The sequence below is a fragment of the Microcaecilia unicolor genome, chromosome 5 (genome assembly GCF_901765095.1).
Source record: "Microcaecilia unicolor chromosome 5, aMicUni1.1, whole genome shotgun sequence".
NCBI lineage: Eukaryota > Metazoa > Chordata > Amphibia > Gymnophiona > Siphonopidae > Microcaecilia > Microcaecilia unicolor.
This window is the reverse complement of record NC_044035.1, coordinates 218171659-218189312: the sequence shown is the minus strand read 5'-3', so window position 1 is coordinate 218189312 and position 17654 is coordinate 218171659. Positions and strand designations below refer to the sequence as shown.

Here is a 17654-nt window from a genome sequence, read left to right as displayed (position 1 = left end):
GGTGTTCCATGTAGAAAGCAAACAGAAGAGGGGACAACGGACACCCCTGCCTGGTCCCGCGCCCTATTGGGGAAAAATTGGTATAGCCCCCATTAATTCTAAGGCGCGCTTTAGGTTGATCATATAAGGCCGCTAACCAACTACAAAAGACCCCTCCCAAACCCATACACTGTAACACTGCCCGTAAGAAAATCCAGCTGACCTTATCAAAGGCCTTTTCCGCATCGATTGCTAACAGAGCCATATCCTCACCCCTCTTTTGGGCCTCCCAAATCAAATGCAAAGTGCGCCTGACATTATCCCCTACCTGCCGCCTGGGAATAAAACCCGCTTGATCCGCATGCACCAATTTCGGAAGCACCCGTGATAACCTGTTAGCTAGAACCTTAGCCACTGTTTTAGCATCAACATTTAATAAGGAAATGGGCCTATAAGAGCCACACAGCGTTGGATCCTTCCCAGGTTTAGGAAGGATCACCACTCCCGCCTCTGACATGGACTCCGGAAGCTTATTTCCCTCTAACACACCATTGCCCACTCTTACTAACAAATCCCCCACTTCTCCCACAAAACTCTTATAAAACTTGGCCGAGAACCCATCTACTCCCGGAGCTTTCCCATTAGGCAACCGTCTAATCACCCCTTGTATCTCTCCTAAACGTAAAGGCTCATCTAGACGAGTCCTCTCTCCCTCATCCAACCTTTGTAATGGGATGCGATCCAAATACTGAACCATAGTCTCCTCTGTGACATTCTCAGAAGATCTATATAACTCTGAGTAATACCTCAGAAAACATTCCCCTATGTCCAAGTCCGTATATTGCCATTCACCCCCCTCCTCCCTTATCCTCTGCACATGGAAGCGCCCCTTCCGAGCCTTGAGATATCTAGCTAGCAATGTACTAGACTTATTAGCAAACTCGAAGTATTGTTGCAAAGTTGAGTTCTCATGAATTCCACCTCCTCCATTTGCAACTGCTTCAAATCCTCTCTTGCTTGCTTAAGCTCCTCCCAAAGCCCAGCTCCCAGATTCCGTTTATGTAGTTGTTCAATGTGTAGCAATCTCTGTCTCAACTCCAAGGATCTTTGTCCCCTATCCCTCTTCCTTCTGGCCCCCCATTTAATCAATACCCCCCTCACCACAACCTTCAGTGCATCCCATAATATACCATCAGACACCACCCCCGTGTCATTAAAATGCATAAATTCCTGAATGGTATGGCGAATATCCTCCCATATATTCTCATCCCCCAACAAAGTCTCATTCAACCTCCAAATTCCCTTACCAACACCTCCTACACCTCCCCTCAATTTAACCCATGTGGGCGCATGGTCTGAAATACAAATTGATTCAATCTCCGCCGCCTCCACCCCATGCCAATCATTACGCTGGATCCATATCCCATCTATTCTAGAGTAACTCTGTGCTGCATGGGAATAGAAAGTGTAGTTCCTCTGTGTGCCATGTAAAAGTCTCCAACAATCCACCACCCCCAACTCTTTCATGAATCGCCTCAGAGCACCCCTCCCTGGCCTACTCTGCATCCCTCCCCCCTTTGAGTGATCCAATCTCGCATCTGGTGCCATATTGAAATCCCCCCCCCCCCCCCACTATCACCTATCACGTGACCCCCCCCCCCCCCCACACAAAATCCATTAGATCCTCCCCCAGCTTGTTATAAAAATCCTTCTGATTCCCATTCGGTACATAAACATTGATCAATGTCAGTTCTTTTCCCTGCAGCCACCCTCTGACTGCCAAACATCGCCCCTCCTTATCTCTAAACACTTGTTTGGGAACGAATCCACAATTATGACGAATCAAAATAGCCACCCCATCCTTCTTCTTGGGCCCCTCCCCTTGATGTATCAGTACCTCTCTATATTGTCTGCGTTGCAACAAATGCACATTCCTAGGTCTTAAATGTGTTTCCTGCAAGAACGTAATCCCCCACTGCAACCTCCCCAACTCCTTGAACACTCTACTCCTTTCCCCTCTATTATTTAATCCATTCACATTTCAAGTGCCCAACACCAAAAACTCCCCCTCCCTCCCCCATGTCCTCCCCGACCCCTTTCCCTTCCCCACTCCCCACCTGTCTTTCCCTTCCTGTCCCACCCTTGCTCCACCCCTTCCTCCCCATCCTCCCCTATCCCCCCCCCATCCCCCCCTGAACTGTCCTTTTGCAAGTCAGCCAATTTGAAGTAAGTGACACACACCCTTAGGGCTGCATCCATGTTTCAGTCATTATATCCTGTATTCCCCCTCTCCCCCCAAATTTCTTTTAATGAAGTACCCCCTAAGCAACCTTTACATCTCTAACCTCCCTCCCTTAATGCATCCCCATCTACTTCCTACATTACCCCTCCCTAATCATTGCACAACACAACCATTACCCCTGTATTTCCCTACAGTTAATACAACTTCCAGACCCCTTCAATCAGATTTTGCCAGCTTCACATCCCCTCCACTCCATTGACAAGTCCTTTCACCATCTTCCTCTGCCGAAAATTCCCAGGCGTCCCCCTCTGTCACTCTGGAGCCCTTCTCTTTTTCATGGCCTTCTCTCGTTCCTCCACAGGACCTGGGACCCCTCTGCAGCCCAATGCCTTCAAGGCTGTCCATGCTTCTTCTGGATTCTGCACCCTGCGCGATTTTCCCTGCAGAGTTAGCCACATAGCAAAAGGGAAAAGCCTGCGGTATCTGATCCCTTTAGATCTCATAAACTGGGTAACCTCTCTGAAGGACCGACGCTTCTGCAACGTTGTCCCGGACAAGTCCTGGAACACCCCAATCTTACAATTCTTCCAATTAATTTCTCCCATTTTTTTTGCCTTGGCCAGTATCTTTTCTTTCAAAGGAAAATCCGCAAAACAGACCACAATATCCCTTGGGTTAGAATCCCGGCGGGGCCCCGCCACTCGATGTGCCCTTTGTATATGGAAATCCTGCCGCTCACCATTTCCTTCAGGATGTAGTATGTACTCGCACAACTCCTGGATTACTACTTCACAGTTAGTAAAAATCTCTAGGTCAGGAATCCCTTTGAATCGCAGATTATTCCTTCGAGACCTATTCTCCAGGTCCTCCAGTTGATCCTTCATCCCTTGCCAGTCTGCCTCCTCTTTTTGAAACCTGCTTTTAACTTCCCCCATATTCTTCTTAAGGCTGTCCACTTCCTCCTCCAACTCTCCAACCCTGGAACCCAGGTCACAGAGCTCTGCCCGAAAATCCCTCATGGCCACCTGAATGTCTCTCCGGACCCCTGCAAAATCCACTTTCAGGTCCTGAAACCATTTCTCCACTACTTTTCCTGCCATTTCAGTCCCCTCCGAGGCACTCTCCACCACATGCAATTGTCCTGTGCTGGGGGGGACATGCAATTGACCTGTGTCAGGGGTCTCATGCAATGGCTCTGGGCTGGGGCTCACATGCAATTGCCCCGGGCTGGGGCTCATTGCCTCCCTCCCGCCTGTGCTCTCCTCCAACCTCTGTTCAGGGACTTGTATTACCTCCATAACAGTCCCAATCCCCTCCAACCTGCATAATCCATCCTCCTGAGAGCTGTCTGTAGCCTGCTCTGCTCCCGCCAGGTTCAGAGGAGCCGCCATCTTGACCATGCGCCCCTCCGCACTCCGCTCCATCTCCGGTGCTCCAGAGAACTCCACCACCGTGGCCAGCTGTCGGGGACTCCCTTCTTCTGCAACGCTCCTCATCGCCCTCTCCGCCGGGACCTCCGCCATCTGTTCGGCACTCCGCGCCGTTCCCGCCATCTTTTCGGCTCTCTGCGCCGCTCCCGCCACCTTATCCGTCGTTTTTTTTCCCCGGAGTGGCAATAAATTTGTATTTTTCCAGCCCCTTTCGCGTAGGCATGATTTAAACAAAGTCTATGCACAGTTCCCCGCTCGGGGCAGCGTTTTTGCACAGGAAAAAAGCTTTTTTCTTTAAACAGCGACCTGATGGAGCTTCGGTTTTAAGCTTCCAATCTCGTTGCGTGACGTCACTTCCCTCCGCCCTAATTAAATGTATCCTAATTAGTTCAAGGGCCTATAAATCAGAGATTAGGCCAGGGAATTTAAACTGAGGCTTCTTGTGTCTATTAACTGTGCTTTACCCTGATTCTATAGTAACTGTAAGATACCCCCCACCACCGCCACCCCTTAAATGCTAGCTTATGGAACTGTAACCGAGTTTGTACGCATTTTTATGCATGCTTATTTTTTTAGTGTTTTAATGACTCATACTAATTTAAATTTGATAGTGAGTTATGTTCGCACAATGAGTTTTATGCTTTTAGTAAGCATATTATATACTCCTTAACATTGTTACAAAAGTTTGAAAGCCTTTTTTAACATTTCTAAACATATTAGTGCATTTACTATATCTTTAGATTATAGATATGCTCCATTGTATTTTGTTGACACATAAATAGATAAACAATTTAATTAGGTTTGAATCATTTAATTGTGTTGCTAAAGCTGCGAACTAATTGTGAAATTTATATTTTATATTTTATCATTTTTTTGGCACCATTATGTACTTGATAATAGTTTTTGACTTTGTCAGGGCATATTGAGGGATGTCTTACTTATTATCATGTAACAATGAAGAGGACCTTACAAGATTGGGAGACTGGGCGTCTAAATGGCAGATGACGTTTAATGTGAGCAAGTGTAAAGTGATGTATGTGGGAAAGAGGAACCCGAATTATAGCTACGTCATGCAAGGTTCCACATTAGGAGTCACTGACCAAGAAAGGGATCTAGGTGTCGTCGTTGATGATACGTTGAAACCTTCTGCTCAATTCTGCTGTGGCTAAGAAAGCAAATAGAATGTTAGGTATTATTAGGAAAGGAATGGAAAACAAAAATGAGGACGTTATAATGCCTTTGTATCGCTCCATGATGCGACCGCACCTCGAATATTGTATTCAATTCTGGTCGCCGCACCTCATAAAAGATATAGTGGAATTAGAAAAGGTGCAGAAAAGGGCAACGAAAATGGTAAAGGGGATGGGACGATTTCCCTATGAGGAAAGGCTAAAGTGGCTAGGGCTCTTCAGCTTGGAGAAAAGATGGCTGAGGGAAGATATGATAGAGGTCTATAAAGTAATGAGTGGAGTGGAGTGGGTAGATGTGAAGCTTCTGTTTACGCTTTCCAAAAATACTAGGACTAGGGGGCATGCGATGAAGCTACAATGTAGTAAATTTAAAACGAATAGAGAAAACATTTCTTCACTCAACGTGTAATTAAACTGTGGAATCCGTTGCCAGAGAATGTGGTAAAGGCGGTTAGCTTAGCAGAGTTTAAAAAAGGTTTGGACAGCTTCCTAAAGGAAAAGTCCATAGACCGTTATTAAATTGGACTTGGGGAAAATCCACTATTTCTGGGATAAGCAGTATAAAATGTTTTGTACTTTTTTGGGATCTTGCCAGGTATTTGTGACCTGGATTGGCCACTGTTGAAAACAGGATGCTGGGCTTGATGGACCTTTGATCTGTCCCAGTATGGCAATACTTATGTACTTATTTAAGATCGTAACAGTTGCTTTGTTAACATGAGCCAAACTTGTATGCAATGTTTTATCATCCGCATTATCAAATATTTTAGACACTGGTTGTGATATCTTTACTGCAAGACCTCTAGCTGACTTTTCTTGTACAAATACTTTTTATAAGTTGTTGTAATTGTTTATGTTGATTTTATTGTATTAGACATTGTAGTTTTTTTTAGGATTGGAATTATATTTATATTTCAATTTGTTTATTAATTTTCACTTTTAACAAGAATACACTTGTTTTGAAATACAGCAATAATTAGTTAATCAAAGTATTATAACTCTTCATATAAACAATAAGCAAGAGAAAATATTAACATACTTTTCAGAATCTTATCAAACAAAATAATCATGCTTCCTTAGACCCCATTTAAAATCATGAGGCAATCAGAGTTAGGGAAGAATTTTTCATTTCTATATACAGAAGAAACTTGGTGGCATAATACTCCCATTTACTTAAATTGTTTACAATTGCTTAGAATCTAGAAATGATTTAAGACTTTCTGGTGAATAAAAGGTATATTTAACCTGACCCAGCCTAACTAAACATTTGCATGGGTAAGCGAGAAAGAACAACCCGCCTATCTCTAAAGTTCTTACTTTCAATGCTAAAAAGGCTTTCCTTCTTTGCTGGGTCGATTTTGTAACATCAGGGAAGATTTGTACTTTTACCCCACCAAAAGAAGTTTGTAAATTTTTAAAATAGAGTCTCATAATATTATTCAAGTCCTGTTCAAAAATGAAAGAAACTATCAAAGTTGACCGCTCTGTTTTTTCGTCCACTGTAGATTCTAGTATTGCTGAAATATTTTCAAGGTCTAAATTAGCTTGTAATTCGTCTTGTTTTTTCCCTTTCTCTCCTCTGGGATTAGGAATATAGTAAATCTTATTTACAGGCGGCATCGCTTCCAGGGGCATTTTTAAGACTTCATTTAAGTATCTTTTAAACAAGTCATAAGGATTAATCCCCGGGAGTTTGGGAAAATACAACAGACGCAAATTTAATCTTCTGTTAAAGTTCTCAATTTGTTCCAACTTTCTTCGAATATCTGCATTGTCTTTAACCAAACCAAATTTAAATTCTTGAAAAGAATCTGCTTTATTCTGAAGATCAATTACTTTTTCAGCAAAATCTGTTTTTAACTGGTCAACTTTAAAATTCAATTCTTGGAATTTTTTTTCAAAAGCACTCACTTCTCCTGATGTTCGTTGTAATGAGGATTGGAATTATAACTGATTGATTATTTAGGGAAGCCACTTTGAGATCTTTATTGGTATCTGACAATCATTTTTAATCTATTTTTTACTTCACTGTGTTTTAAATTGTTTTGTGTTATGAATAATGCATTTTTGATATTCCGAACATTGTTTTTATAATATTATTTAGACTCTTGACGCAGGCAAGAACACCAAAACATGGGCCATGTCCGGTCCTTGAATAAACTTTGACGTCTACATTCTCCGCCTCTGGCTCTTGTTTCATCTGAGGGGCCACTTCATTGTTTTGTTTGTTTTTTTTGTTTTTTTCAAGGCAAAATTACTATGATCCAAAATTCCCTAAACAAGGAGATTAAAGCCTTCATTGAATCAGTTGCGACTGTCCAGGAGGCTAGCCAAGATGGTGTCCAACAGATCACTTTTGATATATTTTTTCTCAGATGATAGAAGAAACAATATCGCAACTAGCCAAGAAATTTGCCAAACTCTCCTGTCCTGCCAGATTAATGAAGGAATTATTTACTACTCTTCTAACTAGAATTACCAGCTCGGATGAGGAGTCGTGTGGTCTCCCTTCTGATCCCACTCCTTCGCCAGAGAGAAAGCTTTCTTTTCCTTTGTCCGGGAAATGTCTACGGCCATTCTCTTCCCTGTGGTTACTGAGGATGAGCCCATGGCCGAGATGTTCGAGGTCCTGGACTATCCTTCGCCACCTAAGGAATCGTCCACTGTTCCTCTGCATAATGTCCTGAAACAGACATTGCTGACGAACTGGGCGAAACCATTAACTAACCCCTCCATCCCCAAAAAGATTGAGTCCCAGTATCGGATCCACGGGGACCCAGAGTTGATGAAGACCCAGTTGTCTCTCTCAAGAGGGCCAAGTGTTCTCGGGATTACGCCTCGGCGCCCCCGGGGCAGGAGTCTAGAACTTTGGACTCTTTTGGGAGGAAGGCCTACCTTTCTGCTATGCTCGTGTCCAAGATTCAGTCGTACCAGCTCTACACGAGCATCCACTTGCGGAACAATGTGTGGCAGCTGGCGGACTTGGTCGATAAGCTCCCGTCAGAGCAGGCCAAGCCTTTTCAGGAGGTGGTCAGGCAGCTGAAGGCGTGTCGCAAATTCCTGTCCAGGGGTGCTTATGACACTTTTGATGTTGCATCCAGGGCCGCTGCTCAAGGTATAGTGATGCGCAGAGTCTCATGGCTGCGTGCCTCTGACCTGGAGAATAGAGTACAGCAGCGGATAGCGGATGCTCCTTGCCGGGGGGATAATATTTTTGGTGAATAGGTCGAACAGGTGGTAGAGCAACTCCACCAGCGGGACACCACCTTCGACAAATTCTCCCACCGGACGCCTTCAGCATCTACCTCATCAGGTAGACGTTTTTATGGGGGAAGGAGGAATGCTCCCTATGCTTCTAATAGGCGTAGGTACAATCCACCTTCCCGACAGCCTGCTCAGGCTAAGCCCCAGTGCGCTCGTCCATGTCAACAGCGTGCGCCTCAACAGGCCCCTGCAGCTCCCCAGCAAAAGCAAGGGACGGGCTTTTGACTGGCTCCAGGCGAGCATAGCCGATATAACAGTGTCCGTGCCGGACGATCTACCAGTCGGGGTGAGGCTAAAGTTTTTTCACCAAAGGTGGCTTCTTGTAACCTCCGACAGGTGGGTTCTTCAAATAGTCCAGCTAGGATACTCCCTCAATTTGATCTCCAAACCTCCAAATTGCCCACTGGGAGCTCAGTCCTTCAGCTTCCAGCACAGGCAGGTACTTGCAGAGGAACTCTCCGCCCTTCTCAGCGCCAATGCGGTCGAGCCCGTGCCATCGGGGCAGGAAGGGCTGGGATTGGCTACTGTTTGAAACGGGATACTGGGCTTGATGGACCTTTGGTCTGTCCCAGTATGGCAAAGCTTATGTTCTTGTGTAGTTCTTGGAACTTTTTAGTTGCATTGCCTCTTCTAGACTGTGCACTTAACATTTCCTCTCATCTTCAGTATGTTCCCAGGGACCTCCTTCCTGTCTACAAAGAAAAAGTGGTACCAGTTGCAGACATCATTACTCCCAACCAGTTTGAAGCTGAGTAAGTACAGAATATTTCTGTAAGTTTGAGCTTCCTGCCAACTCACAAAGGATTAAAATATAAAACTAATATTTAGCTTCTCTGTCAAAATCTTTTCTCCATTTTCCTCTTAGTACTTTTTCTACATTTTTCTCTCCTTATGCCTTGTTTGCTTCAATATTTTTTGTTTAGTTTTTTTACTCAGCTTTGCTTCCTTTTTCTTTATAATTAGCTCTTTTTTTTTTTTTACCTAGCTCAGATTTTAGTTCTTTTTTCTTCAGTCTGTCTCTTGTACATTTTTTTTAAAAAGAATATTCAATTAACACTTGTCATGTGGGTGTAAATTTGAAAACTACTTATAAGCTATAAAGGCAGTAGTGCTAATCTGCCTTTTAGGGCATAATTTTATATATATATACATATATAATCTGTATCTTAGCTAGTAAGATGACTGTGCCTGAAAAGGGGCATCCTAAATTTACACCTATATTTTTAAAAAACTGAAGGGTTACTCTGTTTAGAAAATATGTATCTGTCTCCCCAGAACCATGCATATACAGTTTGTATGTGTAAAGTATACTTTGTAAGTTGATAATGGCTACTTTAAAATAATGTGAGGATACGAAACATGTAAAGTACATGTGCTGACAGGAGCATGTGTACTACTGTGCATGCGGGATCCCAGGAGCATAGCTTGGACTGAACTGTAGTTGAATTATATGTGCAAATTATATAACGAATGCCACTACCAAACACTCTCACTCAAATATAAATTTTTTTGTGGCCCTTCAGCTTATGAGTAGAACATAGCACTATGTTCACTTCATAGAAAATTATTCCTGTGAAGCATAAACTTTATTAACCCATTAGTGCCCAATGAATTCATAATAAGCCATATGGAAACAAATTGATCCTATATGGGAACACTGGGCACTAATGGGTTAATTTCATATGTAAGAAGAGCAGCACTCCTTGCACAATTTATATAATACAGTTCACTTACACTTATAAAATCTCATCATACTTAAAGAACAATCTAGACCTTATGTTTTAATATCAGTATCTTCAAAAATGGCCATGGCGTCTACCAGAGTCAGATTTCACAGTCAGCTGATTTTGAATTACCTCACACCAAAATCATCCAGTCCAATTCTTCATTGAGTTTGTCTGGTATGATGGTATGTAATTCAAGAATCCATCACTGTTCCTTATAGTTTAACCATTGTTCATAATTCCCTCCGTCCTGCCCTCGCAAAACCACATCTGTAATACGCCAGCATATGTCTGCCATAGTATGCTGGAATTGTAGCCAGTGTGGCACTGAAGGTGCCATAGTGGTTTCCGTACTGATTCTCAATTTTTATGTTCGTTCAAACTCAATTTAATAGTGTGAATCGTTATACTTATGTATACTTTATTACAGGGACAAATGATCGCATACATCCCATAGGTAGTAGATTGTAAGCTCTGTTGAGCAGGGACTGTGTCTTCATGTTCAAATGTACAGCGCTGCATACGTCTAGTAGCGCTATAGAAATAAGTAGTAGTAGTAGGTAGTAGCACAGGTAGTAGTTACTCTCACTGTAAAGCGGCGATTTGTAGTGGGACATGTCATTCCTGTCCTTCAATCATATTATGACGCCATATACATTGACCATAAACTTTATGTATAGGATTAAATTGTTTACGACCTTATGAGGGCTTCCGTAATTCTCTAATTGACTTGCTTCACTGTAATGCCATAATTGGTGGCCTTAAAGGAGTGATAATAATTGTATCAGGTGCCAATGGTTAATCCCAGCAATTATTGAAGACAATCTAGAATAGGGCAGTACACATGTTAAAGAGTCATCTTGTTCATTGCATGCATACTGTAGGAATAAATGATGATGTGCAAAGCGCACTCTCAAGTATGCTTTTTATTTCATGGTATTGGCAACATAAATCGAAAATCAGTACAAAAACCACTACAGCACCTTTATTGTCAAATTGGCTACAATTCCAGCATACAATGGCAGACATACGCTGGCATATTATAGATGTGATTTTGTGAGGGTAGTAAGGAGGGAATTATGAACAATAAATAAACTATAAGGACCAGCGATAGATTTTTTAATTATGTACTGTCGTACTGGACAGATTCAATGAAGAATTGGATTGGATGACTTTGGCGTGAAGTGATGGGCCATTCACTGTCAGCTGACTCTGTGATATCCGACTCGTAGATGCCACAGCCATTTTTAAAGAGACTAATATTGAAAGAAGAGGTCCAGATTGTGCCTTAAGATTAGATTTGTAAGATTATGTGGACTGTATTAATTGTGTCACTTCCTCCTCCTCTGCCGATTTGGCTTTACTGTTTTTGTGACCTGCACCCCCCCGGCCCCAAGAATTCTCCCAGGAGTATTACATCAAGTACGAGTACACATAAAGCAAATTTTAGCACAAGAATTTGGATGCTGTTAGGGCTACTTCTGAAAGCACATTTTATAAAAGTACATAGGTGCCTTTCTTTTATAAAATAAAATAAGTTTTCTGTTGTGAAATTACCCCCCACAGTGTGCATAGAAAGATGAATATTTGTGTAAAATATGTAATAAGTGTGCTGACATCAAGACACAGGCAACATGGCTACTAGAGCATGAAAGCCAAATTTTGGGTCTAAAGACATCTTTCTGCTGCCCTAGTAGCTTGTGAGGAGAGAGACAAAGGAAAGAGGTGCAGAGTCTGGGTGCACCTCATCAATAGGAGCTCCTTCTGCCTCTGAGAGGTAAGTACCCACACGTGTATACATTCAAAAGCCAAAGGTGGGGAGGGGAGTTGATAGGGAAGTGGGACATAGAGGGTTTTAATAGGATGTAAGCTCTATTTTAGAACTAGGGATGCAGCTTGACCAAGATGTAACACCAAACTGTTATCCTAAATAGGCACATAGCTCACAGTTGGTCAAAATATATGCTTAGACTCTTCATGGAGTTCATAGAGCAGTTGCTGGCAGCACGTAGCACCTATGCAAACAATGGGTGATATTTAGCTATACAGAGATCCATATGGATGTCCATTTGCAATACATTGCTTTTATATTCGCTGAAGGCATGGTCAAGTTATGCTACAATGGTGGAAAGACTTGCCACTGATCTGGTTTAGGGCTCACACTAGATAAGGAGGGCCCATTTCATACATAGGCTTCATGCTACCAACATGTTCTTCTTACACTGAAATTGCTCTTTTTTTTTTTTTTTTCTTTCTGTATAATTTAAGGATCTGAAAGAAGAGGACCACTTGGCTGGAGAAAGTCAGAGTGGAGCTGGAGCAGGAAGCAGGTCAATATACCTGCCTCATACACCACCTGCCATATCCATTATCTTCTGTGCAGAATAATGTACAAAGCCACTACAGCCCTTTGATTTGTTTATTCATTTATTTGAAAAAAATTTACACAGAGATGTGAAAAAGTTTTTCCCCTCCTGACTTCCTCTAGTATTGCATATTTGTCACACTGAATGATTTCTGATCATTGAACAAAAGGAGAAAGGAAACTTGAACAAACAGTTAACACAGTTTTAAAATTATTTCTACTTTTATTTAAGGAACAAAGGAGAAATTTTACTAAGCTGCATTATGTACTATTGCACACCTAACACAGCAAAAATGACCTAATGCCGGTCACGCTAAAGCACTCTACGTTTATTTTGCCACCTGCACACGCATTGTGTGTGTTGTTTAATTTTTTGTATTTTTGTGGGGCAAAGGGGTGTAGTAAGGTTAGAGGATGGGTGTGGATGTGCTAGCACGCTGACATTACCTCCGATCTAATTTGTTAGAACATCCATAAGGTTGGAGTCCTCAGCGCCCCCTAAAAAGGAGATAAGTACTCCCACAGTAGTTTTTTTAAATGGCTGCACACTGATGCTAATATTAACACATGGTCAGAAAAAAATATAATAGAAAATTACCTCTTTTACGGCTGCAGTAGAAATAGACTTAGCACATGGGAAAGGCCCACTAGCCCATTTTCTAGTGTAGCATTGTGAAAGGCACCATGCAGTACCCAGCTCTGATAAGGAGGACCAACACCCAAGGCCAAGGGCCTCATTATATCATCTGCATAGGATTCCTCTGCCAAAGTAATGACAGTTACCATCTTGTTAGCTTAGTGATCCTGGTGGATCAAAGCTTTATCATCCGCTGTCCACATGCACACTTCATGCCAGCAGTCTTTGCCCAGCTCATCCAGTCAGAAAACTATTACACATGTGATACGATATGGACTATATGAGGGACACTGACTGTGAGAAGGGGAGTCTACTCAAGGAGTTATACACAAGAGCTACACAGGCAGTTAGACTGAGAGACAAATACCTTTCTTTGATGGGTATTATTTCACTAGTCAACATGTAGGCCCTCGGGGCTAAAGTCCCCAGTGCTCATAAAGGAACTGAACTACGAATATATGTCTTGCTAAGTAAGAACCAGTACTGGATTGCATCTTAGTGTCAACTAAGATAGTTCCAGAGAAGAACTGTGTGCATTCTAGCTTCGTTGCTGATGGCCTTCCACAATAAACACAGACTGAAGACACAGTGGAGCAAGCATGTTATGTACACTGCCTTGTCCAGGAGCCAGCTGGGAAACTTCAGCTTGGAGTCCGAGAGGGAAAGGAGAGACCTGCACACAGAAGGAGCCAAAGGACTTTTCTAGGCAGCCTACAGGACGTAAGAATAGCCATACTAGGTCAGAACAATGGTCCATCTATCCCAGTATCCCTCTTCTAGCAGTGGCCAATCCAGGTCACAAGTACCTGACAGAAACCCAAATAGTAGTAACATTCCATGCTATCAAATCCACGGCAAGCAGTTGCTTTCCCATGTCTCTCAATAGTGGACTATGGGCTTTTTCTCCAGGAACTTGTCCAAACATTTTTTAAACCCAGATATATTAACTGCTGTTACCACATCCTCTGGCAGCGGGTTCCAGAGCTTAGCTATTCTTTGCATGAAAAAATATTTCCTCTTATTTGTTTTAAAAGTATTTCCATGTAATTTCATTGAGTGTCACCTAGTCTTTGTACTTTTTGAAAGAGTGAAAAATCGATTCACTTCTACCTGTTGTACACCACTCAGGATTTTATAGACCGCAATCATATCTCCCCTCATCCATCTGTTTTCCAAGCTGAAGTGCCCTAACCACTTTAGCCTCTCCTTGTACAGGAGGAGTTCCAACCCCTTTATCATTTTGATTGCTCTTCTTTGAACCTTTTCTAATTCAGCTATATGTTTTTTGAGATACAGCGACCAGAACTGAATGCAATATGCAAGGTGAGGTTGCACCGTGGGGCAGTGTAGAGGCATTATAATATTCTTGGTCTTATTTTACATCCCTTTCCTAATAATACCTAGCATCCTGTTTGTTTCTTTGGCCGCCACTTCACATTGGACAGAAGATTTCAGAGTATTGTTTACAATAACACCTAGATTTTTTCTTGAATGCCGACTGCTAAGGTGGACCCCAGCACCAGGTAACTATGATTTGGATTTTTCTTCCCAATGAATAACTTACTTTTTTAGCTCAATCTTCAGTAGTGTTAGAACTCGGTGCTCAATGTTATTTAGTTCCATATATTTCACTTCTTTCTGATGTCCCACTGAATTTGCCCCATCACTTCTTATATAATATTTTTATGATGTACTCTTTAAATGTAACTCTATTTTATTTCTTTTCTTTTCTTTTCTTTTATGTTTATATTGTAAGCCACATTGAACCTGCGTTCCACTTGGGCTAATGTGGGATAGAAATGAATAAATAAATGTGTATCACTTTGCATTTGCCCACTTTGGTCCTGGGGAACTGAGGAACTGAGTTTGATTCCCACTTCAGGCACAGGCAGCTCCTTGTGACTCCGGGCGAGACACTTAACCCTCCATTGCCCCATGTAAGCCGCATTGAGCCTGCCATGAGTGGGTAAAAAGCGCAGGGTACAAATGTAACAAAACAAACATTAAATTTCATCTGCCATTTGGATGCCTAGTCTTCCAGTCCTAAGGTCTTCCTGCAATTTTTCACGATCCACATGTGTTTTTACAACTTTGAATAATTTTGTGTCATCTGTGAATTTAATCACCTCGCTCGTGATCCCGTTTTCCAGATCATTTATAAATATGTTAAATAGTACCGGTCCCAGTACAGATCCCTGTGACACTTCACAGTTCACCCTCCTCCATTGAGAAAAATGGCTATTTAACCCTACCCTCTGTTTCCTGTCCAATAACCAATTCCTAATCCATAGAAGAGCATTACCTCCTATCCCATGACTTTTTAATTTTCTCAGGAGTCCCTTATGAGGAACACCACATCAATCGGCTCACCTTTATCCACATTATTTACATCTTCAGAGAAATTAAGCAAATTGATGAGGCAAGACTTCCCTTGGCTTAACCCAGGTTGACTGTGTCCCATTATACCTTGTTTGTGTATTTGTCCGTAATTTTATTCTTTATGATAGTTTCCACTGTTTTCCCTGGCACTGACATCAGGCTTACTGATCTGTAATGTCACGGATCATCCCTAGAACCCTTCTTAAAAATTGGCATTACGTTGGCCACCCTTCAATCTTCAGGTACTACGGATGATTTTAATGACAGGTTACAGGTCAGCAATTTCATGTTGGAGTGCTTTCAGTACCCTGGGGTGTATACCATCCAGTCCAGGTGATTTATCACTTTTTAACTTGTCTATTTGTCTCAGTACATCTTCCAGGTTCTCAGAGATTTTCAGTTCCTCTGCATTGTCACCCTTGAAAACTTTCCGGTACAGGTCAATCTCTTACATCGTCTTCCTTAAAGACCGAAGCAAAGAATTAATTCAATCTCTCTGCTATGGCTTTGTCCTCCCTGAGTGCCCCTTTTGCTTCTTCATGATCTAATGGTCCCACAGATTCCCTCTAAGGCTTTCTGCTTCTGATGTATCTGAAAAAGTTGTTACTATGGGGTTTTGTCTCCACAGCAAGTTTTTCTTCATACTCTGTTCTTCATGATGAATGTTTTGCATCTAGCTTGACAGTGCATATGCTGCTTCTTATTTTCTTCATTCAGATCTTTTTTCCATTCTTTGAAGGATGCTCTTTTGACTCTAATAGCCTCTTTCACTTCACCTTTTAACCACGCTGGCTGTCATTTGCCCTTCTTTCCACCTTTGTTAAAATGTGGAATACATCTGTTCGATGCTTTCACGATGGTATTTTTAAACAACGTCCACGCCTGATCTAAAGTCCTAACCTTTGCGGCCTACCCTTTTAGCTTCTTTTTAACCATTTTTCTCATCTTATCATAGTCTCCCTTTCCAAAATTAAATGTTGCTACAGTAGATTTCTTTAGTAACTTCACTCCAGATATCAGCTCAAACTTGATTGAGTTCACTGTTTCCCAGCGGATCCAACACTGTTACCTCTCGTACCATGTCCTGCACTCAACCAAGGATAGATCTAAAATAGCTCCCATTTTGTCAGTACTTGGACCAGTTGCTCCAAGAAGCAGTTATTCATTAAATCTAAGAATTTTACATCCCTAGCGCTCTCTGAATTAGCATTTATCCAGTTGGTACTGGGATAATTGAAATCACCCATTATTATAATGTTGCCCAATTTGCCAGCTTTCCTAATTTCTGTAAACATTTCTTCATCTGTCTGTGCATTCTGTCCTGAGACGGAGTACAGCTCTACCTGTATACTTTTCCCCTTCACACATGGAATTTCTATCCACAAGGATTATACACTGTTATCTGTTTTCATTTAGAATATTTATTTTGTTTGTCTCAATTCCCTCTTTAACGTATAGCTTAACCACCCCCCCCCCCCCCCCACACTAATTTGAACCTATTATTGCGATATAATGTCACTCCAAGAATTTTCAGGTTATCGGATATGGGGAGTATAACGTCAGGGGTACTGAGAGTAGTTGGGAGGAGAGTAGAGTATTGGGATGAAAGGACTAGGCATTGTGTTTTTTCTTTATTTAGTTTCATCATAAAAGCGTTGGCCCAAGCGGTTAAAATGTTCATTCCAGTAGTTATTCTATCAGTAATTTCTGTTAAATTGGTTTTGAAGGGGATGTATATGGTGACATCATCAGTGTAGATAAATGGGTTGAGGCCATGTTTGGACAGGGACTTGGCTAGGGGGATCATCATAAGATTGAAGAGGATCGGGGATAGAGGAGATCCTTGAGGTATGCCACATTCTGACGACCAGGGGGATGAGATTGTTGAAGTTGATTTAACTTGATAGGTTCTTGTGGTGACAAAGCCTTTTATCCATTTAATGATATTACCGCTGATTCCGAGTTTATCCAATAGTTGGGCTAGAATGTTATGATTTACCATGTCAAATGCACTAGATAAGTCGAATTGTAGAAGTAGGATATTGTTCCCAATTGCTATTTCATGTTTGAAGTTGGATATTAGGGTGAGTAGTACCGTTTCTGTGCTGTGGGCCGGGCGGAATCCTGATTGTGACTCATGTAGGATGGAGAATTTTTGTATATATTCGCTGATTTGAGAGGTCACTCTGTTTTTCATCAATTTAATTAGTAGAGGGATGGAGGCAACAGGTCAGTAGTTGGTGATATCATTTGCCGGTTTCTTTGGGTTTTTTGGTATTGGTGTGAGAAGTATTTTACCATGCTCGGTGGGGAAGGAGCCTTGTTGAAGAAGGAAGTTTAGATGGGTGGTAAGATCGGTAATGAAGCGTTCTGGGGCATCTTTCATTAGGTAGTTGGGACATGAGTCCAGGTGGCAATGGGATTTGGAGAGTTTGGAGATTGTC

At 42.0% G+C, this 17654-nt stretch overlaps 1 protein-coding gene across 4 annotated transcripts in view; it reads left to right on the top strand.

Moving 5' to 3' along the window:
• The window catches only part of PDXK (pyridoxal kinase), a 282079-nt gene that overhangs the window by 124683 nt on the left and 139742 nt on the right, over positions 1–17654 (top strand). For all 4 annotated transcript variants that reach the window (XM_030203776.1, XM_030203775.1, XM_030203777.1 and 1 more), the window contains exon 6: positions 8772–8857. In XM_030203776.1, coding sequence (XP_030059636.1) covers positions 8772–8857 — 86 coding nt within the window. The remainder of the gene's footprint in view (positions 1–8771; positions 8858–17654) is intronic.